This window comes from Cetorhinus maximus, chromosome 16 (genome assembly GCF_964194155.1).
Source record: "Cetorhinus maximus chromosome 16, sCetMax3.hap1.1, whole genome shotgun sequence".
NCBI lineage: Eukaryota > Metazoa > Chordata > Chondrichthyes > Lamniformes > Cetorhinidae > Cetorhinus > Cetorhinus maximus.
In genome coordinates, this window is record NC_135894.1 from 88,877,310 (window position 1) to 88,904,388 (window position 27,079).

A 27,079-nucleotide genomic window follows, 5' to 3' on the forward strand; every position below is an offset into this window, starting at 1 on the left:
GCCATATAATCCGCTTGCTGGCAAATTTGAAGCCCATGGGAAAGCAGGGACAGTGGCAGTATGGATATGAATTTAGCAGAGTGACAGGAAAGAAAGAGTAGTGGTGAATGGTTGTTTTTCAGACTGGAGGAAGGTATATGGGGAGGTTCCTTAGGGGTCAGAGTTAGGATCGTTGCTTTTCTTCATATATGTTAATGACCTTGACTTGGGTGTACAGGGCAAAATTTCAAACTTTGCAGATGACACAACCTTGGAATTATTGTGAACTGTGAGGAGGATAGTGATAGGCTTCAAGGGGACACAGGTGGTATGGGTGGACACATGGCAGACGGAATTCAATGCAGCAAAGTGTGAAGTGATGCATTCTGGTCAGAAGAAAGAAGAGAGGAGATATAAAACTAGGGGCGCAATTCTAAAGAGGGTACAGGAACTGAGAGACCTGGGGGCATATGTACACAAATTGTTGAAGGTGGCAGGGCAGGTTGAGAAAGAGGTTAATCAGGTAGGGATGCTGGACTTTACAAACAGAGGCATAGAGTACAAAAGCAAGGAAGTTATGATGAACTTTTATAAAACATTGGTTCTGCCTTGACCGGAGTATTATGCTAAATTTTCACATTGACGGCAGGAGACTGTTTCCAGGTCGCAAATATGCCGCCGGGGAGACGGTGGGGAGGGAACGGATGGTGAGGGAGGAGGCAGTCACTTGTTGGGATTATCATCAGGGCGCCCCTTTAACTGTCATGGAGACAGGTTCCCTGGAGGGCCAATCAGACGCTTCCCAGCTTGAGTGAAGCAACCGGGTGCTATGAGGTGTAAGTAACTGAGAGGGCCTTTCAACATGGAGGCACCTCTCAGCAACTTCTGAAACTTTTAGTTAAAAAATAGAAAAGTCAGCCAGGTTACCACTGTGGGGGTGGGGTGGCGGGGGTGGGGAATCCCTTTACAGGACAGCCTTTGGCTGCACCTAAACCCAGGCAGGCAGGGAGAGCCTAGAGGCCTTTGTGGAGTGCTGACCCTCCAGCCTGCCACTAGGTGATGTCTCCAGGCAGTTGAAATGCCCCCCAACATCACTTCTGGAAACCAGAAGCCCAACAGAAAATCTCAGTTGGCTTCCATTACCTAACATTAACAAGGCTCTTTGCGGGTCCTGAACTCACCTCCTCCTACATGACCAGTGCTGGGAAAGGTGTCAGGAAACTGGCAAGTCAGCAGGGACCAGTAATTTTGAGACCTGTTACCCTTTATTCCTGTCCGTGGTGGGGCCCATAAATCCTGCCATTGCATCCAGTTCCGGGCACCGCACTTTAGGAAGGATGTGAAGGCTTTAGAGAGGGCGCGGAAAAAATTCGCACGGGATGATTCCAGGAATGAGGGTCTTCAGTTATGTGGAAAGATTGGAGAAGCTGGGGCTTGGTTCAAGAATCCATGCTGCATAAATTTAATCTCATCCTTGCACAAGGCTGGAGTATACTAATGTGAGAAGACCCATTGGAGGCAACCTCACAACACTTGCCCTTTGGTGCACCCTGCAGTTTGTTTGCCAACCTCTTTCACAGTCATCCTGCATATCAGAATATCGGCAAGGTTACTGTCATTGGCCTCTAGTTGGAGCCTTTTGATGTAGAGTTGCAGAATTGCACATTACCTCGAACAATCAACTGGCTCTGGTGTTCCACAGCCGCTGCGTCATTGCTGGCGATACATGTATAGTTCCCGTTGTGCATCAGCGAGAGGTTGGAAATCCTCAAAGAGCTGGTGAAGTCAATTTTGTCAATGGTAACCCCTAGGCTCGCAGGGATTGGACGACCATCCTTCTGCCAAGTGATTCTGATAGGCAAGTCGCCTGAGATGACCACACAGGGGATGAACACTCGTTGTCCGATGGAGAATCTTGGGAATTCAAAAGGCTGAATAAAAGGTGGGACTGACAGAGAAAAATTAGTTAACACACTGTCCAAGTAAATGTGCCCGTGGATAAGAATTTTGCTTTCTGAAGGCAGCTATGCTTCATCAAATTCAACATAACAACCAATGAGATTACATGGACAATCCAACGGCCCACAAAATTTGCTTAGCAACAGCTACTGACCGCTGAGAAATAGGACCCTGGTTTGCCCCTGACTGTGACATGTTCCTAATGATGCCAAGGATATCACTGGGGAGGCAATCAGCAGATGCCAGGGATAAAATGCGCTACTGTAACTGCAAAAGAAATGTGGAAGAAACCTCTTTACGTACTTTTGATGAAGTTATAGTGGTTATCCTGGGACAGCCTTGAGGAAGTTTGTGGCCACCATGTTCTGGATTGATGTGAGCTACTTACCGTGTGAGACAGTAGGATGTTATGCTAGATAGGTTTTTTTAGGAGATGATGGGTGAATGGTAATGTTGCAAGTTAGGATATGGGCAACAGAAGTTTGGATGAGCTCAAGTTTATAGACTGAGAAAGATGGGAGGCCCATAAGTGCACTGGAATAGTCCAAATGAGAGTTTGAACAGCAGCTGAGTTGAGGAAAGGGCAGAGTCTGTTGTTGCAATGGAGGTAGAAATAAGCAGTCTTAATGGGAACACAGATATGTAGTCATAAGCTCATCTCCAGGTCAAATACGACATCAAGATTGTGAACAGTCTCCAAGTAAATCCAGGCCTAAAGTGACCATTTCAACAGCCTTTTGATCACAATTTTAAGTTATCCTTTGTCCAAAGAGCCTGACACTCAAATACTGCAAAACTTCTTCAATGCTGTACTGAGGCGTTACTCAATTTAAGGACTTGAGCCCTGGGATGATGTTTAAGTCCACATTGATTTGACCCAAAGCCAGAGTACTATAGCAGATGGGTTAAACTTGGAGAAGCTGGAATGATCAGAAATTCAGACAGCTCAGCACTCCCTCAGTGCTGCATAGGAGGGCCAGCCTAGATTAGAGGAGAGGGGCTTGAATTTTTATCTTCCTGACCCAGAGCTACCAGCACTAATAAAGCCGAGCTGACATTATTGAACAGTTACCGTTTGCCCGGAATATGTCCACAATCTCAGCAGCTTCTGTTGCAAACAGGGATCAATCATTTTGAACAAAAACAGAATTACCTGGAAAAACTCAGCAGGTAGTTTTTTGTTTTTATCAATCATTTTGATTTGCTCTTACATACATTAGATATTTAACTAGCTCTTTTCAAAAGAGCTTGTGAATGTCTTTAGTAGGGGATTAATTCAAATAAACAGACACCACAAAAATAAACTGCTTCTAGTAAGAAAACCTTGCTGTTAATTTTACACTTCTGACTTTACACTTTAGTTCACTGCTTATAACCTTTAGATGATTGTGAGGACCGCATAATAGGTTTAGTACTTTGCTTATAAACATGGGGCCAGGCATGTTTCCAGCGGAGGTGGTGGTATTGTCACTGGACTAGAAATCCAGAATCCCAGGATAATGCTCTGTGGACCGGGGTTCAAATCCCACCACGGCAGATGGTGAAATTTGAATTCAATTTTTAAAAATTGGAATTAAGAAGTCTGATGATGACCACGAAACCATTGCTGATTGTTGTAAAAACCCATCTGGTTCACTAATGCCCCTTTAGGGAAGGAAATCTGCTGCCCTTACCTGGTCTGGCCTCCATGTGACTCCAGACCCGCAGCAATATGGTTGACTCTTAAATGCCCTCCGAACAAGGGCAATTAGGGATGGGTAGGAAATGCTGGCCTTGCCAGTGACGCCCACATCCCATGAACGAATAAAAAAAACATAATTCAGGGGTGCCCTGTGCAAACTGGGGGCATTTCCTCCCCCAACTCTTTGCCTGGTCTCCACCCACCTCATACCACTCCCTAGGCTCCCCAATCCCTCCCCATCCAAAACCCATGACTTAACTCTCTCTGGTGGCGGTGGCTATGTCCTCTTCATCCAGGGGCCTCCTTGCCATCCCAGCAGCTCCAGAAGAGGGGTAGTGGGCGCAGCTGGGACTGCAAGAGCTGCCAAGCCAAACAGATTGTCCAGCAGCTCTCAAAGGTGGGGCTTCCTCCGACTGAGGGGCAGAAGTCAGACCCTCATCTTTTTAAGGGCAACCAGAGCATGTTATGGCTGCGGGGTGGCTTTGTCCAAAGCTGGTCGGTTTGGAACTGACTTTTCTTCTGGGGAGGCGAGCAGTACACTACCAACCCCCGCACCCTGCAGCCCCCATAAAATCCAGCCCACGTTTTCAGCCCAGTTTCAAATGACTTTAAATGTCCTTATTCTGCAACAGTGAAAGTGCAATTCTATATGGAAGAGGAAATGGAGGCAAGCAACTAAAACAATAATAGATATGAGGAATTATGAGTAAAGTTTAAGGAAATTGAGCTTTTCTTTGGAAAGGGGACTTTGAGCTAATTGAAGCCTTCTAGATTACTAACCAAATGAACGAGAGACATCTAAACAATTGTACTTTCTAGTATCAAATATTAGTGCATACTTGTTAAAAATGAGGGCATTGAGAAGTAATAAAAGAAGTGGTAGTGGTGTGTTGCAGGTCACTCAGAGAGTACAAGTCGCTGTGGCAACATGCACTTTTACTTGCATATTTTAGTCTGGAGCTATGGATACAAACATACAAGCAAAGAGCAGGAGTAGACCATTCAATAAGATCATGGCTGATCTGATAGTAACCTCAAATTTGCATCCCGCCTACCCCTAATAAACTATCACCTCCTTGCTTACCAAGAACCTATCCACCTCTGCCTTCAAAATATTAAAAGACTCTGCTTCCACTGCCTTTTCAGGAAGAGAGTTCCAAAGACTCACGACCCTCTGAGATAAAAAATTTCACCTCATCTCCATTTTAAATGGGCGACCCCGTATTTTTAAAGAGTGACCCCTAGTTCTAGATTCTCCCACAAGAGGAAACATCCTCTCCACATTCACCCTGTCAAGTCCCCTCAGGACCTTATACGTTTCAAGCAAGTCTCTTACTCTTCTAAACTCCAGTGGATACAAGCCTAGCTTGTCCAACCTTTCCTCATAAGACTACCCGCCCGTTCCAGGTATTAGTCTGGTAAACCTCCTCTGACCTGCTTCCAACGCTCCAACGTTTTTTTCCATCAAATGGCTGACCAGGACTCTCTCCCGCTCTTACAACCTGTCATCGGTGTGTGTTGGAAAGACTTGCAGGTTGATATCAACCTGTTTGGCTGCGGTATGAATGCACCTTCCTTGGCCACCAAGTCCTGGAGTGGGACTGGAACCTGAGCTTCTGACTCAGAGGTAGGAATGCCACCCATTGTGCCACAATAAAAGAAGTGGGCAGTGTAAATAAGTTCAAGACACTATTAAATAAGGTGAGAGGCCAATAGCTGGAGGCCAATCCAGCAAAAATAAAAGAGCTTATTTAACCGAAAGGTCTTATTGAACCGAAAGGTCCTAAACCATCTGAAGTCAGGTTACCCTGACTGAACCATGAAAAGGGTCAATTGACGAAGCTGAGGTAACTCATGTTGTTTACTTCTTCCCAAAATACAAATTATGTAGGAAAAAATGTTTTGCCAACGCTCAAAACAGTTGACATCTAAAAACCTATCACCATAGCAAGGTGAGTAACTTTAAGGCTTCAAGAAATATCTGGCATAAGAAAAGAAAATGCTGGAAATACTCAGCAGGTTAGGCAGCAACTGTGAAGAGAATAAGGGAGTTGACAAGTCTCTCCATAGATGCACCGTGACCTGTCGAGTATTTCCAACATTTTCTGTTTTTATTTCAGATTCCCAGCATCCACGGTGTTTTGCTTTTGTCTGAATATCTGTTCATTCTTCTGACTTGCTTCCTGCCCAGCTAAAGAAAAGTTGGCCTTTTTTTTTTGCGCAGGTGATTAGACTGAATTCGAAACGATCGTGCTGCATTCGGCTCTCTCTATTTGTAGAATGAATACAACATTTTGTGAAGTTGCTGAGTTGAGCAGTTAAGAGGATTCCTGGGCTCAGCTCCAAGGACTGTGAAAATTGCAGAACCTACTTATTGCAGAGCTCAAATAAGTGAGTTTGTGACAGCTAGGCATGGAACGAACATAACGGAGAGAGGAGGACATTTTGTGGTGACTGTCAAGTAGTAATCACCATAAGAACAGGTTTATTTTTTAATTAGGAAACCAGGATGAGGGGAGCAAGTCCATTTGTGCAGGAAACAATCACGATTGAAGAAATGAAATCCAAGGTAAATCCAGAAGGATTGAGAAATTGACAGCAAAATTCTAATTTGAAAGCCTGATGAATGATGAGGGAAAGAAAGGTTGAAGGAGGTGAGGAATTCTGCAGTTTTCTGGTTCTGCAAAGGATTAAACAGTGTCGAAACCGATGTTGCTCTTGCTTTCAGTACGGTGGGGATGCAGGGAGGAAGAAAAGTGTGTAGCATAGGAGATCTGGAGCTCAGCAGGCTGAAGAGGGGACAATTCAAAGAAGCACTGACCAAAAAGAACACTGACAGATAAAGACAGATTAACAGGATTGATTGATTAAAAGGATAGGCTTATTAAAGTTACTGCCATTGAACTGTTCCTAAAACGTATGTTTTAACAAAGCGGAAAGGATAGATGGTGAGACAAGTGATATGATGAAATTATAAGTTTCTATGAGTAAACAGCTATGAGGGAACAATTCATTGAGTAGTAAACCTTATCTTGTTCTTAATTCACTCCCAGTAGGAGGTTTACAAATGTTTCTTAACATAGTGTAAACCAGAACAGCAGGGTAATAGACATTCCATTTTGTGCTGGATGGTTCAATTGATCCAGAGTGCTGTACTCGCAGATGCAAAATTCCTCATTTTGCCTTCCACTGGCTACCATTTCCCCCAAAGCTCCCCCTTTCCATTCTGTATCCTCCCAACCCATACCTCCCAGCTGAACACAATCTATGTCAACAGCAAAGGTCAGTCAGATATGTTCCACCCCCTCCCTAGTCCCAGTTACTTTGCTGCATCACTGCCCAACAATACACATCACTTGGCCAACATCAGCTGCTGATGCAACCTGGAAGCTATTGCTAGTCTTTTACTGTACGGTGTCTTTCTCGTTCCAGACTTGTCCTTACCTTTGACAGCTACATAAACACTCTGACTGGTAGACAGCTGAGGTTGGACAAGCACATTGCAGATGTACTCTCCCTCATCCACGTCTTTCTGTACATCAGAGAGCTTTAAGGTCCCATTGTTCCCGTATGCCACCTGGCGGTGATTAAAGGGCAGGAGATTGGAATTCTTGTACCACTTGATCGAATAGTATGGATAGCCAATCACCCGGCAATGAATATAGGTATCACGACCTGCTATAGCCGTGATATTTTTCATTGACCGTATACTGGCAGGTCCTATCAGAAATACAAGAAAACAAAAAAAATAGGAACAATGGAAACTGTAAAAGACAGAACAAATTTTTTTTTAAAGAAATGCAACTGTAAAAGCATTAATAAAAATATCTGATAGCTTACATTGATTTGATTACGACATAAGGTTCAGAGAATGAGTGACAAGCCTAATCTTCCCGAACATGTTAAAGGTAAATTTCCCGTATTTTTATTGTAAAAACTATGTTCATAAATGTCCAATGACAACACAATGGTGCCTTTCTAGAAATGTTTTTTTTTTAATACAACTCTTATTTTCTCACCTCATTAATTCTGTTCTTGGCTAAATACATGTTTTGGCCAGAATTTTCAGGTCAGTGAACAGGGGCGGGGCCCGCTCGCCGATGTATAAAATGACGCGCGGTGACATTGGGCGGGTGCCCCGACACCACCACGCATCATTTAGATTTTCAGTTTGGCGGGCGTGCAGCTGACTTGGCTGCGCATCCGCCGAACTGTCAAAGGCCTATTAAGGCCATTTAAATAGTAATTAAAATAATTAACAGGGCCGCCCGTCCAACCTTAAGGCTGGCGGGGGGGCAGGCGAAGAGCCCAGGCGGCCTTCGCATTTTTCATGGAACCTCATCCACGGGCGTTTTCATGAAGTGTTCATGAATTGAATAGAAATTTTTATAAAAATTGATTGACATGTCCCAGTTCATGCGACCCTGTCATATGAGGGGACAGGTCTTAAGTTTTTTTTCTTTTCTTTATTTAAATTTTTGAAACTTAAAGCAATCTCAGTGCCTCAGGGAGATTTAGTGCGCGAAAGTGCGCAGGCCCCGACTCAGGGAACCCCCTCACCCTCCTCTGCCCCCCTCCCCACCCCGCACAGGGAGTGCACAGCGCTTAATTGAACCACCCACGTAAAATGGCGGCGCGGACTTGATCGGGGGCACCGATCGGGCCTGCGCCCGCCCCTGCCCCTGCCCACCCCTGCACAACCTCCCCGACAGGGGGAAAGTTTGCCCCCTTTAACACTGTGATTTTTATTTGTTCATGCAGCCACTTTTCCCTTTCACTATTAACCTGGCTGCCAATCTTCACGTTTTAAGGGTGACCCAGCACCCCCTCCCACCATTTACCTTAATAAAACTAGCTCCATGAATCTGATGTCATATTGTTATACCCCCGATTCCAGGGCTGCGATGCTCTTGATTGCTTTACGATCGGGGGATTTTACTATCGCAGACAATCAATGGAGACAGGCAACTGGGCTTTCTGTTAGCTACGTTACTGCCAATTAAAAGTGTGCAGTGAGGCAAATGGGTCCCAGATATCTGTCAATACCTCTAGGCAGTGGTTGAGCAGAGCTAGAGTTGGCTTCTTTCTCTCCCTTCCTCTCCAACAATTCAGCATGTCTTTGGCCAGGAACTATGGTGGACACAATGATGGACACAAAACATCATTTGATCACCCTCAAAGGCATGACTCATTGTTATGTGTGGTTGATGCTTAACTGCCATCTGAAATGGCCTTAAGCCCACTCAACTCAAGGGCAATAAGGGATGGGGCCTTGTCAGTGATGCCCACAGCCCATGAAAGAATGAAGAGAAATATATCAGTACACTGCCTATCTAGGTCTCTTTGATGGCAGACATCTTTGTTAGCAGTCCTCTTGTATGATAAACGACAATCATTGTGACTCCAAAATGAGTTTAAATTGCAATTATTTTAATTTCGCCCCGGGAGCCTCATGTGATTTTCTTTTTGGCAAAGGATGATTCTTGCTACAAAAAATCCCAGAGGAGATTCACCTCTAAACTCCTGCTCTGGAAGCTGAAGAATGGCTGCTCTGTCATATGACAGTAGCCCTGTTTATATGAACGAGCTGGAGGATTCCTTGTGTCGCTGCCTGAATTGTCCCTGGAATAATTTTGGTGCAGAGTTTGCAGGAGCAAATTGCTCACAAATTATAAAACAGGAGTGGTGTCATTATGATGCTACGAGATGACAGAAATTAATTTGATTCAAAAACAATAATAATGAAAAAGAACAATAGGCAGCTTAGGAAAACGGCGTTGATTCACATACGGTCGACTAATGAATTGCCCACATGGAATTATTTGGCTTGAAGAGTCAAGTAAAGTCATGAGATCCAGGTGCAATACTGGTGTTACTTCAGGATGGTCCAACGCATCAACATAAGTTGACTTGGCTTGACTGAGAACAGTTCGACTAGGGAAATAAAAGAACAATGGGCACAGATGAGGAGACAGGTGCCAAGAGAATCCTTGGGAACGAATACCGGTTGGATTATTTGGCACACTGTGGCGTCGCATGAATAGGGCCTATGAGAGGCATGAGCTCACACGGTAATGAAAATCATTCCTGTGAAGGCCTGAAAATGAAGGAAATCAGAATAGCCAGGGCAACAGGAGAGGGCGGAAGGAGAAAAAAAAGAAAGAATGGTAACAGTGAGAGAAAGGCAATTATCTGCAAAATAAACAACGACAAAAGGACCATTTCAAAATTCAAAAACAGAACTTAAGAATGCATGGATTTTACAATCCTAATGAAATGAACTATGTGTTCTGAGGAGCTAATTTGACAAGCACCTCTTACGTTTATTCGAGCCTGATACATGGCGACTCCGGCAGAGTTATTGGCCAAACACCGATAGACTCCCCCATCCCGGACCTGAGTGTTGGTGACATTTAGGTGGCTGACCATATTGCCCTCGGTTGTGATGTACTGGCTGAAGCGGTGGCTCCCATCTCTTGAGATCGAGTCGTCGTCCAGCGTCCAGGTGATGGTTGGCGATGGGGTTCCTTTCACGTTGCACATTAGCGAAATGGGCTCATTGGGACTCACGACCTTTTCGCTGAAAGACGAGATCACTTTGGGAGTTCCGTCTGCAAACAGAATGGATGCAAAATGTCAGCCCTCGGGAACCAAGCCAAAAGATAATTTGTATTTTATTCCAATAAAACAGTTCATTTTGCTGCAATACGTGATTCCTATTGAAGAGGAACCTTGGCCATATTGGACATGGCGATGTTCACACGTCCCTATTTTGAACGCTTTTTATTTTGATCTTCAGTTTTCTTCTGTCTTTTCTTGAAGGTACTATCTCATTTGGGGAATGGTTTCTCCAACAACAATCATCATTATGGATAACAGAGACATTAACCATTGCCTATCCTTTTGACTGTGATGCGTATCATAGCTGAGCCCAATCCTTCCCTTCCCTAATGGACATACACACACACACACACACACACACACACACACCTTTCCCCTCTGGGTCACACATAGTGCCCATGAGTGGGAACCTCGAGGAAATTCTTCTCCTTAGTCAGCAGGGAGCACTAAGGCCAGGACACTGGCTGATAGGAGTTATTGAGCAGGCCAACTGAATAAACATTGCTGAAGATACAGTCAGTAACACAGGAAGAAAGCACTAAGCCTGGCAATCTGATGGAACTGAAGTAATATTAGTATGGGTTACGTAGAATTACATACAATTTACAGCACAGAATCTTTGGAATTTTCTACCTCCGAGGGTTGTGGAAGCTCCTCCGGTGAATATATTTAAGGCTGAGACAGACGGATTTTTGATCTCTCAGGGAATCAAGGGAAATGGGGAGTGGGCGGGAAAGCGAAGTTGAAGACAAAGATCAGCCATGATCATATTGAATGGCGGAGCAGGCTCAACGGGCTATGTGGCCTCTACTCCTATTTCTTAAGTTCTTATGTACCCTGGATAAAGAAATTCCTCCTGAATTCCCTATTGGATTTGTTAGTTACTATCTTATATTCATGACCTTTACTTTCTGGACTTGCCACATTTCCTCCACATCTCCCCTGGCAAACCCCTTTCACAATCTTAAATCACCTCGCTCAGGTGATGCCTCAGCCATTTCCTTTCCAGGGAGAAGAGCCACAGCTTGCCCAGTCTTTCCTGACAGTTATAATCTCTCAGTTTTAGCCTTGTAAAAGGATACAGCCGTCAACACAGGATTCTGTTCGGGAGGAGCCATGGGGATGAATTCTCGCTTGTGACACCAGATTTAAACCAGGCCGTGGTGGACGAGGCCTCCCATTTTAAATCCCGTCCAGATACCCCTTCCATTGACTGCCGTGGAAGGGACAATTCAGCCCACTGAACCCGGCAGTGTCACGGAGCTGAAATAACATGGAAGCCCATCCATCCTTATGTTACACTACCCATAAAAAATTCAGCTCTTTCTCATCTCATTCTCGGGCTCAATAATTCATCCAAATCCTTCCTGCTGGAGGTGTTATCACCGCTTACTAGGTTAAAGAAGTACAAGTGGGAGGGGTGAAGGCGGCGGGGGGGGTGAGGGGGGTGGTGGTGAGGGGGAGGGTAGAATAATCATCAAGGAGACAGAAATGAACAAAAGGACACAGGGCAAATGATAATTCTGTTTAATTTTAGGAAGGAGAGCTGAGGGTGACAGCCAATTTAAAATATTCTAATTTTTAGACAGTACATCCTCAAATACTTCGGTAAGATGTACATTCAGAGCTGTAAAGATTGACGTTGGTTTCAATTTAAATTTCTGTCACTCTCTGCTTCGTTTCTCTTCACTAATCAGCTTATTGAAATAGTCCCTCGAGTGTTCCCATGGAAATCAGGAGAAGCTGAATTTGTTCTATCAAATCTACTGTTAAATAGGCACTAAGCATCTCTCCTTCTTCAATTATTTTGCTCCGCTTTCATCTTAAAGATGTTGACTCCTTGCTAAGGTTTGATCGCCTGGTAGCAGTCAGCCTCTGCAACTCGCCTGACTGGCTGCTACCCACGCATAAGCCTGGGCTATTTGACCTACAGAGGAAAGGGTGGTGGAAGGCAGCTGAACCCGGCCCTGTCTTTTCTAATGCCCACGTACCCCAGGAGGACTGACTGGGTGTGGTGGGAATGGGTGGGTGATCAGTAGCATCACCCTTAGACAATAGCCTCTCTCTATCCCAGGGTTGCTGAGTTCCATTGCAGCACTCCCAAAAAAGAAGTTCATCCATTCTTATATGGGTAGCATTTTATGAGATGCTGTTCTTTGGCGGGTTTTTTAAATTTGCTCATGGGATGTGAGCATCAGTGGCAAAGCCAACAATAATGGTCCATCGCTGATTTCCATTTCTTCAGAAGGTGGTGGTGAACCGCCTTCTTGAGCCACTGCAGTCCATGTGGTCTAGGTACACCCAGGCCAGGGTTTTACATCCTCGCTGTGGCGAGCCTCCCCCTGGTGGATGCAGTGAGCCATTTAAATCCCCATTTAATTCGGCGGGACCGTAGTATCCTGCCGGAGGGCAGGGGCCGTGGAATGCTGGCCCCCACAGTGCGGTTAGGGAGGGGAGTCCAGGATTTTGATCAAGCGACAGTGAAGGAATGGCGATATAGTCCCGAGTCAGGATGGAGTGTGGCTTGGAGCAGAACTCGCAGCTGGTGGTGTTCCTATCTATCTGCTGCCCTTGTCCTTCCAGGTGGTACAGGTCGCAGGTTTAGAAGTTGCTGTCAAAAGAGCCTTGGTAAGTTGCTTCAGTGCATCTTGTAGACGGTACACACTGCTGTACCAAGTGCTGGTAAATTGACTGCTGGGTCAAGTGCTGGTAAGTCGGATTAGGTAGGTAAGTCAGGTGTTTCTCATGTGTCGGTGCAGACTCAATGGGCCGAAGGGCCTCTTCTGCACTGTGTGATTCTGTGATTCTGCTGCCACTGATGGACAGAGCAAATATTTAAAGGGGTGGATGAGGTGCCAATCAACCGGGCTGCATATCCTGGATGGTATTAAGCTTCTTGAGTGTTGTGGGAGCTGCATTCATTCAGGCAAGTGGAGAGTATTCCATCACACACCTGACTTGTGCCTTGTAGGTGGTGGAAAGGCTTTGGGGAGTCAAGAGGTGAGTCACTCACAATAGAACACCCGACCTCTGACCAGCTCTTGTAGTCACAGTAATGTCTCTTCGGAAGGTCAGGAACCATGGGATGGCAGCACGTGATTGTGCATTGGACTTTCAACAACCCAGATGGCAAAGCTGAGGTAACTTCAATGCTCCACCTCAGCTAACTCAAAAATGCCAGTCTCAATGCTGTCACAGTGGGGAGGCCATCCAGCAGTGACTGGATACTCTCAAGGAAAGGAGGAAAAACTCAGAGGGAGAGCTATAACTAGATTTCCCTTGCAAAATCTCATTTGTCATTTACAGGGCAGCCTTGCCAGAGGGCTCACTTTAAGCCTTCCTCTTGGCTAGTCGAGGTTAGGTGCTACAGCGAAACAACAAAGGAAACACGCTGAGCGCCTGGGTCTTCTTCCTTTCCAAGAACCACCCGAGGCTTTTTGGGCTGGGTGGGTAGCGGTGACCTCGCCATGCTGGAGTTTGCTTTGCAATGATGGCGGACAGCGGTGTCACAGAGCGAGGATGGAGCGTCAGGCTCCGGCGGGAAATATAAAGGGCAAAGTTCTCCAGGTGGCTAGCAGCAGTGCCCGGGGTAAATCATGCCCCATTCCAGGAGACCCCATGAAAATCTAAGCCATCTCATCTCCAAACCGACGTATGAAATGAATACCCCTGAATGCCATCTTTCTTGCACATGACTCAATTCCTGAGTAGACTGCTGGAGGAACTGGAGGCAATTTTGACTCTGCTATAAGGTGAATAATGAGTCGACAACCCACTTTACATTCCTCATGATTTTTATTTTCATTGGAGTCAATATTATCCTCAATAAATTAAACATAGAGGCTATTAAGAGAGTCAAAAACACACCAAATTGAAGCAAAGAAGTACTATAAGGACCAGCTGTTCACTAAAAAAAACTCACGCCACCATTGGAGAAGCCGCCATTTTGGGAATAAAACACTTTTCATTGTGCAAGATTTCAACGTTGGTGGAGGATGTGGATTAGTGTTTTTCTGCATGTCTTTAACATGCTCACAAGCACAGTGCAGGTGTATGTGGCACTGGAACTGTCATATTTATGCAACAAATTCTATACTTGCGTCTGTTTTGTGTATTTTCTGGACCAGTTTACTTTTGTACCTGGTGCATCAATGCAGGAAGTCAGATAGATACTGTATACTGAGGGATGCTACATAGCCATCTGATCATCTCTGAAAATCAACTGATTTTCACCTAGGTACATTTTTTTAACCGATCTCTAGAAATTCATTGACTGTTTTACGTAATTAATCATCGCTCACGAATATAAAGGCTTTTCAAAAATTTGCAATTTTGTTGATGCATTGAGGGCAAGGGGTGAAATTATGTCAATCAAGTTGCAAGTGTGATGTGTTGGAATGGAACATGCACTACTTTGCATTCTGAGTCTGCGTTCATGGTTCCAAGCTGATCTTGGTACCAATTTTGTGCTGTGGGCTCAGACTGTGGTGTCCAGAATTATTAAATACCAGTGTATGGGCACAAAAGGTAATCAGAAAAGTTAATGGAAAGTTGGCCTTTATTTCAAGGAGACTAAAATACCAAAGTGAGGAAATGATGCTTCAGTTATATGGTGCCTTGGTCAGACCCTAACTGAAATTCAGTTCTGAACACCAAACTGCAGGAAGGATATATATAGGCCTTAAAAGAGGTACAGTACAAATTCACCAAAATAATACCAGGGCTTAAAGAGTTAAGTTCTGAGAAAAGGTTGAGTAATCTCAGGTCCGTACTCCCCTTCAGTTTAGAAAGTCGAGGAGCGATCAAATCAGGTATTTAAAGTGATCGTAGATTTGATAAGGGTAGATACGGAAGATTATTTCCCATTGCTAGGGAAATGTTAAAGTCAGAACTAGGCCCATTTCGAGTGAAATCAAGAAGCAGATTTCCACACCAACACTGGAAGTGTGAAACTCTCTCCCACTAAAAGGTGAGTCAACAGACATTTTCCAGACTGAGATCAAAAGATTTTTGTTGGGTAAGGATATCAAGGAATATGGAGCAAAAGTGGGTAAATGGAGTTAAGACATAGGCCATCCATCTTCAAATTAAGTGTTGGAACAGTCTTGAAGCCTGCTCCTCTTCTTATGTCTCCTAACTGTTCACCGGTGTTTACTCTCTAAGAGTGGGCTTTTCAAATGTAGCTGTTATGTTGGGTGAGCTATAATGAATATTATTGAGAGAAATTAATTCTGCAAGAACTTTTGCACGACACTCAGAGGAAAGCTCTTGGTGCAACTTCATGCTGAGCAATGAATCAGTCTTTCTATAGTCAAACCCATGGGCTGGATTTTAGGCCCCACCCACCCCCGCCAGGCGGGTCTTCGGTAGCAGCTGGGGGCGTGTGGAGCATGTAAAATACGAGCGGTGGTACCCACACCCTGAGCTGCCTCCATAACACAGTAGGTGGGTGTGTGCCAACATCAGCAGCCTGCCCACCATTTTAAAATAAATAATAAAGGGTCACTTGAGCTTGTTACTAAGCCAATTGACCCCGGATAATACGCTACCTACGCCATAGTATGGTTGGTGTGGTCAGATGGGTAGGAGTGGACAGGCTGCTTTTTGAGTACTGCATAAAAGGTGGGAAGGAAGGGGGGGACTGCCCTTTGGGGGAGGGGTACGCTGTGTTCATAGGGGACACCCTCTGCGATCTAACCTCCTCACCTGTCCTCCGAAACCCAGCCTCCCACCGCCCCCCCTCCCCCCACCAGCCCCTCTCCCTCGGTTGCCGGATCCCTTCCCGCTCTTAAAGCCCAGGACTTACCTCATTCCGGATGCCATCACTCTTTCTCGTGGGCCTGCTTGTGGTCCCAGCAGCACCCACTACTGAGTCCTGATGCCGCTCGGACTGCTAAAGCAGCCGGCCAATCAGATTGGCCAGCAGCTCCTGACCCAGAAGGGAAAAAAACAGTAAAAACTGGAAATTAAGAATACTGGTCCGAACTGGCCTTGTATACCTTAAAATGGAACACCAGGAAAAACTGAGAAATAAGAGTCCTGGTCCGAGCTGTTTTTTTCCCTTCTGTGGCGGAAGTCTCACTCTTTGCTTGTTTAACCCACCTGCAGCGCGTTATGGCTGCGGGGTGGACTTCTTTTAGGTGCATCAGCCGCCCAACCCATTCTTGTAATGGTGGGGAGAGGGGGGGGGCAGCAATACCCCTCCCCCCCGACACCCCCCAACTCCACAACCCTCTGTGAAATCCAGTCCCATGACTCTAATCACAAATCGGCCGGAGTAACTTTGAGCAGAATTTTGTGTCTCAATATGTGTCAGGCGCTTAAAACTAATACAATAAATGATTTAAATAACGCTGTCATTCTTCCTGCAATATATCAGGTTGCAAGATGACTTTGGGAGGTATTGAGGGGTTCAGCACCATGTACACCTGTCTGTTAGTTGTCATAGAACATTGATATTTTACCTCACTGTTATTTTTCTTCTCGCATTAATGCTGCCAGTTCTCAGAAGACAAGGAGCTGGAGGCTTTGTATATTGAATGAAAACTGACGCACAATAGATAAATCAGTGAGCGTGCTCAGTATGCTCTGCCACCCTTTTCATTTCTGTGATAGGCTTTTTCAGAGATGAAAGAAGACATTATTTTCCCAGTGAGACCTGTGTGTCTTTGAAATCTTTCCCACTGTCACTCTGTGATAAGCCCCCTTCTTTTACATCATTATAGGTTATCAATAGGCCACATGAGACTTTCGCCATGGCAACCAGACCAGGCAGATACCCTTAGCACTCTCTAAACTTGTTAGATGTAGGGCTGAATTTTCCCAGCCCATTGGCCACGGGCTGGGAGGTGGGAGAGCTGGCAAAAACGGCGTGGTGAGGAGAGGGAGGCATCGGGAGGGGTGCCCAATGCCATCTCACTGCCATGTCACATTGTCAGTCATGAGAAACTTGGCAGCTCGGCTGCCCACCGAGGGATCAAATGAGCCACTTCCAATTCCTCTGCAGGCATTTTGCCCACATTGGAAGGGTCCACCACCGCATTGGGAGACTTCTGGGTGAATATCGTGGCCTCGCAGCAGGCTCAGGGGGATTGGCAGTGGTGGGGGAGAGAGAGAGAACTATCCTTGCCAGGAGCTCCATGGCCTATTGAGCGCCCCACCACCACATGCGATGGGTGACTGCATGGCAAGGGTACCGCCAGTGCTCCATGAATGCTCCTCCCTCACAGAGTGCCAAAGCCTGGCTGCCAGGCCCCGGCCTGCCCCAATCTTACTCAACCGTTTTTAATTGGGGGACATTGAAGCAAAATAGCCTGGGGACGGGGGAGGCATTGGGTGGGGGGGGGTGCCCAGTCTCTTCCCACTGCCATGTCACATTTCTCTGGAGCTGCAGTGCCAGCAATGGCCACCACTAACTGCAGAGAGGTTAACAACCAGGGAGCACAGATTTAGCAGAAGGATTGGAGGGAAGTCAAGGAGAGTTTGTTTTTAGTCAGAGGGTGGTGGGAGTATGGAACTCACTGCCTGACAGGGTGACCGTTTAATCCCATTTAAAAAGGGTAGGCACTTGCTGTGCAAGAGCTGGAAAGTGAGACAAAGCTGGATATCTCTTTTTCGGCCAACACAGACACGATAGGGCAAATGGCCTCCATCTGTGCCATCAATCTCTATGGTTCTATGTCTTATTACAGCTTCTTACCCTGTATGGTCAGAAAGTCACTAACATATAGGTTGGCTGAATGATTTCAATGTTCTTCAATGCAGAATAAAGGGAGTGATGAAGGAGTCACAAGGATTGTGAATGTTGTGGGGCTTTTGCTGACTTTTCAGGTAAGGGATTGAGGAGGTCACTGAAAGCACTGCTCTAAAAGCTACTTCTTGGCTTCGCTAGCAGCAATGTTGTTTTGCTGTCCTTTTTTCTTGTGATTCTCCCTCCCCTTCATCCAATTCTTCCTCATCTGACGATGTTTCACCTTGTTGCTGTGCCTCCTTCAACGCCAACCCTCTTTACAAATGCCAAGTTGTGCGGAATGCATGGGCACTTTATCTTGGTTATTGTGTAGGGAGCCTCTCAGAACACTTAAATAATCCTGAATCTTTGCTTCAAAATGCCAGTGCTACGCTCCATAACTCTTCTGATGGTCCCAAGGCTCTTACTGTACCTGTTTTGCTTCAGGTTCGGTGGGATTACAGAAGGGCATCATCACCTGGGAGCCGCAATTAATGCCAACCCCCAAGGTGAGTTTTGAAGTGGGTGGGTGCGTGCATTTAATTGGTTGGGAGGGTGTCGAGTGGGAACCCGGCTGCCTCCCTGCCTCCATCTCAATTAAGTCCAGGGCGGGAATGTTCATGGGCAGCCTTTGCACCCCACCACCATCGAGGCTGTTAAGCGGGCAATTAATGTCCAATTAAGGGCCTCATCCTGCTACCACTGGTGTTAACCCAGTAGTGGGCAGGGCAGTCACCATGCTTTAAGCCTGTAAGCATACCCTGGTGCATTTACGTAGGGACTCCTGGGGAGCCCTCACTGTCAGGCACTCAGTGCCTGATCAAGGGATCCATCATTGGGAAGTGGTGGGGCCTGCTGGGAGCTAACCCTCCAACCTGTTCTTCTGATTCCAATCGCACCCCCACCCCCCACCCCCCACCCCAGCACCTCCATTACTCGCGACCTACACCTCGCCCTCACTGACCTGCGGCCTGGATCCCTTGCTGATCCTGGGCCTCGGGTGGGTGTATTGCCGACAGCTACCCACTGCTCTCCTAGCGACGCGGTCTGCACTGAAAAGCTGCCGGTCTCTGATTGGTTGGCAGCTCCTGCCCCTCCCCCTCCCCTGGGGTCCTTGATTCCCGGAGAAGGCCTGGTACTGGCCACTTCAGTGTCTGACTGGCAGTTAATATGGCGGGCCATCCCAAAGAAGGCGACACAGGGCCCTCAGCATCACTCCAGCTGGCAGTTGAGACCCTGTCAACTAGTTACACTACAGGTGTGGAGGTTCTATTCCATATTCTCTTATGTGCGTCCTCCGATATTCCTGACTTGAGGACTTGCATTATCTTTCTCCGGTGATCGCACAAGAGTTGCACATTGATGGAATGGAAGCCTTTCTGATTCCCATATAAGCTACTAACATGACTTCTGGTTCACTAATGGGGAGGATACCCGCTGTCTTGCAACTTGCTCTCTTCAGAGTTAAACAGTGACTGTATTAAACTTCCTGTCGGATGCTTAAATAAGCTGAGCCTTTGGGCCTGACAGATCCCATTGTCCCAGCAGTCCGTTTTATAATCTAATCCATTCTCTTTTCCATGGAGAGGGACACCCGATTCTCGATCATCTTGCTTTAAGCTGCCGACCCACATGAGTTTCACCCCCCCAAGAGATCTACAGTTACAGAAACATAAATCTTTAAAAGCAGGATTTCCTTTTCAGCAGGTGAGGTTAAATGCCAGTTCAAAGCTCACCTGCTTCGGAAAATAAAAGCTGGGTTATTTAAACTGCAGAAAAGAGGAATACAGTTAGAAAATAGAGCGCCAAGTGTTCTCGTGGTAGTGCCAGTGAAACAGTTAGACCCTGTGAAGTTGGTAATGTTAACGGGGGGATATCTCTCACAAATTCTGTGGAAATACAGATTTGCAAAGAATGATTATTACCAGCCCCAATTCCAAAGGGCCAGAAGCAGCCAGTTACTTTCACACTAACCTTCAAGTATAACCTGCACCAAGTCCTGGGCTGACGTTCGACCTTTCCTCACAAAGCACTGATAGGCTCCTCCATCGCTCTTTGCCAATCCGTCTATCATCAAGCTCTCATGGTTGTTTCCAGTGATTCCCACATTGTTGCCAGGGGTGATAATCTCGCCATTCTGATACCACTGTACTTCATACTCCTCCGCTCCAGTTACAGCACAGGACAGTGATACCTTGCTACCGATGCTGGTTTTCACCTTATGCGGACTTACTGTTGCCTTCAGGCGCTCTGTGCATTGAAATAATAGAGAGAATTGAAACTCATTGTTTGCAAAATATTCATAGCAATCATTATAAATTGATTCTTGTATACTCTCTGTACAGATAAAAAGGAGAGGGCAGGGTTAAATTTGCACTTCACACGCAAAGATTTACATAGAATTTACAGCATGGGAATCAGGCCATTCGGGCCAACTGAACCATGTTGGTATTTATGCTCCACACAAGCCTCCTCCCATCGGTCTTCATCTCACCCAATAAGCATAATGGTTTCTGTTGTCACATTTGGAGGTCTGCAGACAGTTGCCTCAGGGAGCTGCAGACCTCCAATAAGAAAGCAAAGCACAAAAATACTGCAAAAAAATGTCCATGCAGTACAATCAAGCACCTGAAAGCATACCTTATATAAAAAAAAAGTCCCCAGATATTCCTTTTTATTTTACATCCTACCGGAGATTTCATCTCGTCCTTGGATGAAGTTTCATCAAAAATGTAAAGGGCGCCTGGCCGACTGACCCATCTGCCAACCATAAGGTTGGACGGGCCACGAAAAATCGCTTACAATTGCGCCGTTAATGGGTTTAATTGCCCAGTTAATTGTTGGCGGGCGCTCTTCCGACTGCTGTGCGCGCCCGCCGAGCGAAATGTCTCGCGAGTGCACAATGACGTTGGGATGCTCGCACGACGTCATCTCGCGTGATTTTACGCCCATTCAGGTCGGGCACACGCCCGCCCGCAGAACGTAAAATTCTGTCCTAGGGTTACTGTGCGTGTATGTGAATGTGTAGAGTGTGGCGAATAAGATTGGTGAGTTGCAGGCGCAGATAGCCACATGGAAACTTGATGTTGTGGTTTGTTATGGACAGGAGGGGGCTCAACTTAAACAATCCTGATTTCTCCTCTCACCACCCGTCTGTAAACAGAAAGGTGTTCTGTTTTTTATTTCCCCCTTTAGAAGTAATGGCGTATTTTCCCAACCCCGCAGTTTTGCTATGGTCTAATTTCTATTAACAACTCCACAGCAAACTCGAGATAGGGTAAACTCAGAGGGGTAGTTTATTTGCACACACTCAAATACGATAGGAAGGGTCGCAATCATACAATAAAAGAAGGGGGAAGAGAGAAAGAAAGGGGTTTACAGGGCAAAAAGAAAACACAGAATAAATAATTATCGTTACACATGAGTCCAGAGTCCAGAATCAAATTCCAAACATGTATTCTTTCAGAGGTCGGCAGGCTGAAGACTAATGCTGGTTAATTCACTTTTCCAGTAGAGATGACTTCCATGGTGGGTTAGGCACTTAGAGATGAATTAGTTTTGTAGGCGTTGATACAGAAGTTCAGAAGTTCCAGTAGAAACTGTGTAGAGTGGACCTGGATAGAGCTCTGTTTCTCAGCTGCTGCCTGCTAGATGGAAGATGGCACTCTGAGCTTTGCAGCTCCACAATATTACAGGTTCCACCAGCTTGGGTGGGGGTTGGGAGCTCATGTGTCTCCCACTTCTCCATTTTGGTCTGGACAAAGGATGCATATTTCTTAGTATGGTTTCTTGAGATTGTAATGTTTTGGTAATTGGTAATGTTTCAACCATTAATAATTTAAAAGGAGGTTTCAGGGTCCTTTTTCCTATCAGACTAGTCATCTCCGTTGGCCAGGCCTGGTCTTAAAAATGTAAATGGCCTTTGTCCAATTCCCTTGGATTTGATCCCTGCAGTCACAGGGGTCATTAGCGTATCTTTAGAGATAATGAGGTGTCAGCTTCTCCGAATGCCAGCACGTTCCTTTTGGTTGAGTCATGGCCAGCCATGGCTTCAGTCATTTCAAAGCCTTTGTCTGGTTTTTTTTTAAAGTTTTTATAAATTAGCCATGATATTATATTATATTATGAAAATATAAGGTGAGGTTTTAGCCCCCTGGCAGGTGATAATGGAGACCTGGCTCAAAGAAGAGCAGGAATGGGTGTTAAATATTCCTGGAAACAAGGTATTGAGGAAAGATAGGGAAGAACGAAAAGGGGTAAGGGTAGCGGTATTGATTAAGGAAAGCATTTCTGTTTTGGAGAAAGAGGATACCCCAGAGGGGTCAAAGTCAGGATCTATTTGGCTAGAGCTAAGGAACAAAGAGGTTAGATTACATGCCCGGTGTAGTTTATTGGTCACCAACTAGTGGGAAGGATATAGAAGAACAAATTTGCAAAGAAATCACAGAGAGGTTCAAAAATTATAGACTAGTTATAATTGGAGACTGAAATTATCTGCATATAGATTGGATGGTAGTAGCGTAAAGGGCAGAAGGGGCTGCAAGAGTTCCTAAAGTGCATTTAGAAAGATTTTCTACAGCAGTATATTTTCAGTCCAATGAAAAAAGAGACACTGCTAGACTTGGTTCTTGGGAATGAAGTGGGCCAAATAGACCAAATTTCAGCAAGAAAAAATTTAGGAGACAGTGATCATTGTATCACAAGGTTTAGGTTGGCTAAAGAAAAGGACAAAGAACAATCCAGAGTAAGAATAATTAACTGAGGAAAGGCCAATTTCACTGGGGTAAGAGTGGATCTGGCCCAGATAAACTGAAATCTAAGATTCACAGGCAAAGCTGTATCTGAACAATGGGCTTTAAAGAAGAGCTATTTTGGGTACAGTAAAGGTATATTCCCATGAAGTGGAAAGGCAGGGCAAACAAATCCAGAGCTCCCTGGATGACAAAAGAGATAGATATTTAGATAAAAGTGAAAAAGTGTGCTTATGATAGATGTCTGATAGATAATACAATTGGGAACCAGGCTGAGTATAGAAGGTTCACACAGGAATTGAAAAACAAAATAACAGAAGCAATGAGAGAGTATGAGAAGAGGCTGGCAGTTAACATAAAAGGGAATCCAAAAGTCTATAATAGTAAAAGGGTGGTAAAAGGAGGAGTGGGGCATTTGGGGATCAAAAAGGGGATTTACGCATGGAGGCCGGGGGCACGGCTGAGGTATTAAATGAATACTTTGCATCTGTCTTTACCAAGGAAGAAGACGCTGCTGAGGTCATAGAGAAAGAGGAGGTAATTCAGATATTTGAAGGGTTTCAAATTGATAAGGAGGAGGTGCCTGTACTGAAAGTTTATAAGGCACCAGCTTCGGATGAGATGGATCCAAGGATACTGAGGGAAGTGAGTGGAATTTGCGGAGGTACTGGCCATAATTTTTCAGTCTTTAATCGACTCAGGGGTGGTGCCCGAGGACTGGCGAATTGCAAACTTTACACCCTTGTTCAAAAAAGGATGTAAAGATAAGCCCAGCAACTACAGCCAGTCAGTTTAACCTCGGTCGTGGGGAAGCTTTTAGAAATGATAATTCAGGACAAAATTAACAGTCACTTGGGCAAATGCAGGTTAATTAAGGATAACCAGCGTGGATTTTGTAAGGGAAAATTGTGTTTAACTTCTTGAGTTTCTTAATGAGGTAACCAGGAGGGCTGATGAGGATAATGCTGTTGATGTGGTGTGCATGGACTTCCAAAAGGCATTTGATAAAGTGCCACACAACAGACGGGTGCAAAGTTAGAGCTTATGGAATAAAAGGGACATTAGCAACATGGATATGAAATTGGCTAAGCAATGGAAAACAAAGAGCAGCGGTGAATGGTTGTTTTTCAGACTTGAGGAAGGTTTGTAGTAGAGTTCCCCAAGGGTCATTGTTAGGACCCCTGGTTTTCCTGATACATGTTAATGACCTAGACCTTGCATACAAGGTATAATATCAAAAATGTCAACATTTTCAGGCAACACAAAACCTGGAAATACTATAAACTGTGAGGAGGATGGTGTAGAACTTCAAAAGGACATTGACAGGTTGGTAGAATGGGAGGCCAGGTGACAGATGAAATAATGCAGAGAAGTGTGAAGTGATTCATTTTGACAGGAAGAACACAGAGAAAGAGAGACAATATAAAATAAAAGGTACAATTCTATAGAGGGTGCAGGAGCAGAGGGACCTGGGGATACATGCACACAATCATTGAAGATGCCAGGACAGGTTGAGAGCATGGCTAAATAAACTTACAGCATTCTGGGCTTTATCAATAGTGGCATAGAGTACAAAAGCAAATAAGTTAGGGCAATCCTGTACAAAACGCAGGTTCAGTCTCAACTAGAGTATTGCGTTCAATTCTGGGCACCACACTTTAGGAAGGATGTGAAGGCATTAGAGAGGGAGCAGAAACGATTCAATTGAATGGTTCCAGGCTTGAGGAACTTCAGTTACATAGATAGATTGGAGAAATTGGGGCCCTTGGAGAAGAGAAGATTGAGGGGAGATTTGATAGAACTATTCGAGATAATGAGAGGTCTGAACAGAGTAGATAGGGAGAAACTGTTCCCATTGGTGGAAGGATTGAGAGCAAGAGGGCAGAGATTTAAGATAATTGGCAAAAGAAGAAATGGTGACGTGAGGTAAAGCGTTTTCACAAAGTGAGTAGTCAGGATCTGTGCACTTCCTGAGAGTGTGGTAGAGGCAAGTTCATTTGAGGCAGTCAGAGGGGAACTGGATCGGTGCCATGGGGAAATAGCAGGAGAATGGCACTAGGTGAATTGTTTGTGCAGAGGGCCAGCACAGACATTGATAAGCTGAATGGCCTCCTCTGCGCTGTAACCATTCTATGATTCTATGATTTTGCTATGTTAAAAGTGCTATATAAATGCACATTGTTGTTGTTATGAGTTCGCTGAGTTGATGGATCAATTCCAAGACATAAATTGGTTTGGGCTGTCACTCAAACGTTGACACTTGCACTCCTAGTGATTGCAAACCAGTCAGAACAAGTATCCATGTTAGAGCTCCGAATTGGTGCTTCAGGCAACAATATCCCTCATCTTTTTGAGGATTGTGCCTTTAAATTGAACATGTTGCCTGAAAATGGAATTGCACTTGCCTTGGGCAACAGGAATGGCTAAAATTAAGGGAAAGTTCTGTTTTCATTCATTTTACTGGGGACCACGAGCACAGTAAAATAATCTGCAACAGATCTTGGTGACTTATGAAGAATTGAAATTTAAACTAAACTAAAAGCTGGGTGAAATCTAAAATCCCGCATTGTCTTGCATTTTTGCCGTTTTCAAAGGTAGATCAATAATCATCAGGGTTTGTAATCTCCTGCTGGGATCCAAAGTCCACCCCCTCATCCTCACCATGGAACCTGGACAAGCAGTAAGAAAGTGTTGATCAAAACACGGTGAAGTATGGCGGGACTCCTTATGTCCTGGGTCGCTGCAGTTACCATGAAGGCCTGTTAGGAACCCTAGAAATACTCAGCAGATGGGGCTCTGGCAAACAAGTCCTCAATGGCAAAACGGGCAGAGGAAGATATACCATCTGGAATGTCTCAATGACTGGTCTGGTGGGCAAAGGCTACAGCAGAACAAAACCTCCAATCGTCTTGGCTTCTTTGCCATTGGATCAAGGTTTAACTCGGCCAAGACTCATGCAGAAGCTGGTGTGCAATGGTCTCTCCATGCTAACAGATGTCACGCACAGACATCATTCTTTCCGAGCACATCTCCCAAGCCGTTCAGCGACCAGCAAATGGCAACCAGAGCAGGATTGTGCTGTCTGGAATCTTCTAGTCATGATTTGGCACAGGGGCTGCAGTTACAAGATGGTTGTCTGGCACTCAGGTGAGGCAGGGGTGCCTTTTGGCAGCTGGAACTATGACTGAGCAGCTCTCTTTAGGATCCACTCTGCTTACTCCTTATTGGGGAGGGGGCTAGAAAAGGTGCCCTAAGCATAGTCTGCTTCACCTCTTCTGACTCAATAGGTGCTTCCAGAGGGATCACCTTCTGTGACAGAAACACACAAAAAGCACAAGTAGTAAAGTTTGGGACCTCAAACATCAGAATCCTCATGGGCGGGACCTGTGAGTGAATGCCCAGAGCATCACACTGCATTTGTCACCCGAGAACTCAAGTGATATAACATCATCATCGCCAGTCTGAGCGAGACCTGGAGAGATGGACAGGGGCAGCTCAAGGAACTCCGAGGTGCTATACTTTCTTCTGGAAAAGGAAGTCAGAAGAAGCACGCAAATTTGGATTTGCCAACAAGAATGAATTTGTGAACCAGCTTCATGGGTTTTGCGTTCGTTGGGCGCGGGCAATCGGCCGGCCCAGGAGCAGTCGGGAAACGGGCCTTGACCGCAATGGACCCCCAACCGCGATTTCACCCTGAAAAGCTCAGCGCTGATGAGTGGGGGCAGGAGGATGGCTGGCACCAGTGTCAGCGCAGGTGCAGGTAGGTGAGCGCTTCCACTGAGCTCCCTAAAGGCAGACAGCTGCCCCAGGGAGCTGCAGACCTCCAAGTGATAAAAGAAAGCAAAAAAACGTTGCAAAAAATATCCATGCAGCACAATCAAGTACCTGAAAGCATACCTTATAAAAATGTTGTCCCCGAGATATTTCTTCTTATTTTATATCCTAACGGAGATTTCATCCCGCCCTTGGATGAGGTTTCATCAAAAATGTAAAGGCCACCAGGCCGATTGGCCTATCAGCCAACCATATGGTTGGACGGGCCACGAAATATCACTTACAATTGTGCGGTTAATGAGGCTAATTGCCCGCTTAATTATCGGCAGACGCTCTTCTAACGGCGAAATATTGCGCGAGTGCCTGATACGTCAGGGCGCTCACCCGACTTCATCGCGTGTGAATTTACTCCTGTTTGGGTCGGGCCCATCCACGGAACGTAAAATTCTACTCTACGAGTTCCCTCTTGGAAGTGGTCAGGGCCTCATGACTCTTTGTCTCAAAATGACAAGGAGCCAATTTGCCACTGTGATCAGTGCATGTGCCCCACAAATCTGGATGCCATCGACAAAACCAAGGAAGATT

The 27,079-nt window shown here is 45.5% G+C and overlaps 1 protein-coding gene across 5 annotated transcripts in view; it reads right to left on the reverse strand.

Moving 5' to 3' along the window:
- Nucleotides 1-27,079, reverse strand: part of LOC144691807 (cell adhesion molecule DSCAM) — a 545,084-nt gene that overhangs the window by 213,901 nt on the left and 304,104 nt on the right. For all 5 annotated transcript variants that reach the window (XM_078560312.1, XM_078560308.1, XM_078560310.1 and 2 more), the window contains exons 5-8: nt 19,944-20,219; nt 9,934-10,230; nt 7,064-7,339; nt 1,649-1,927 (exon numbers count right to left, since the gene is read on the reverse strand). In XM_078560312.1, the coding sequence (XP_078416438.1) occupies nt 1,649-1,927; nt 7,064-7,339; nt 9,934-10,230; nt 19,944-20,219 (1,128 nt within the window). The remainder of the gene's footprint in view (nt 1-1,648; nt 1,928-7,063; nt 7,340-9,933; nt 10,231-19,943; nt 20,220-27,079) is intronic.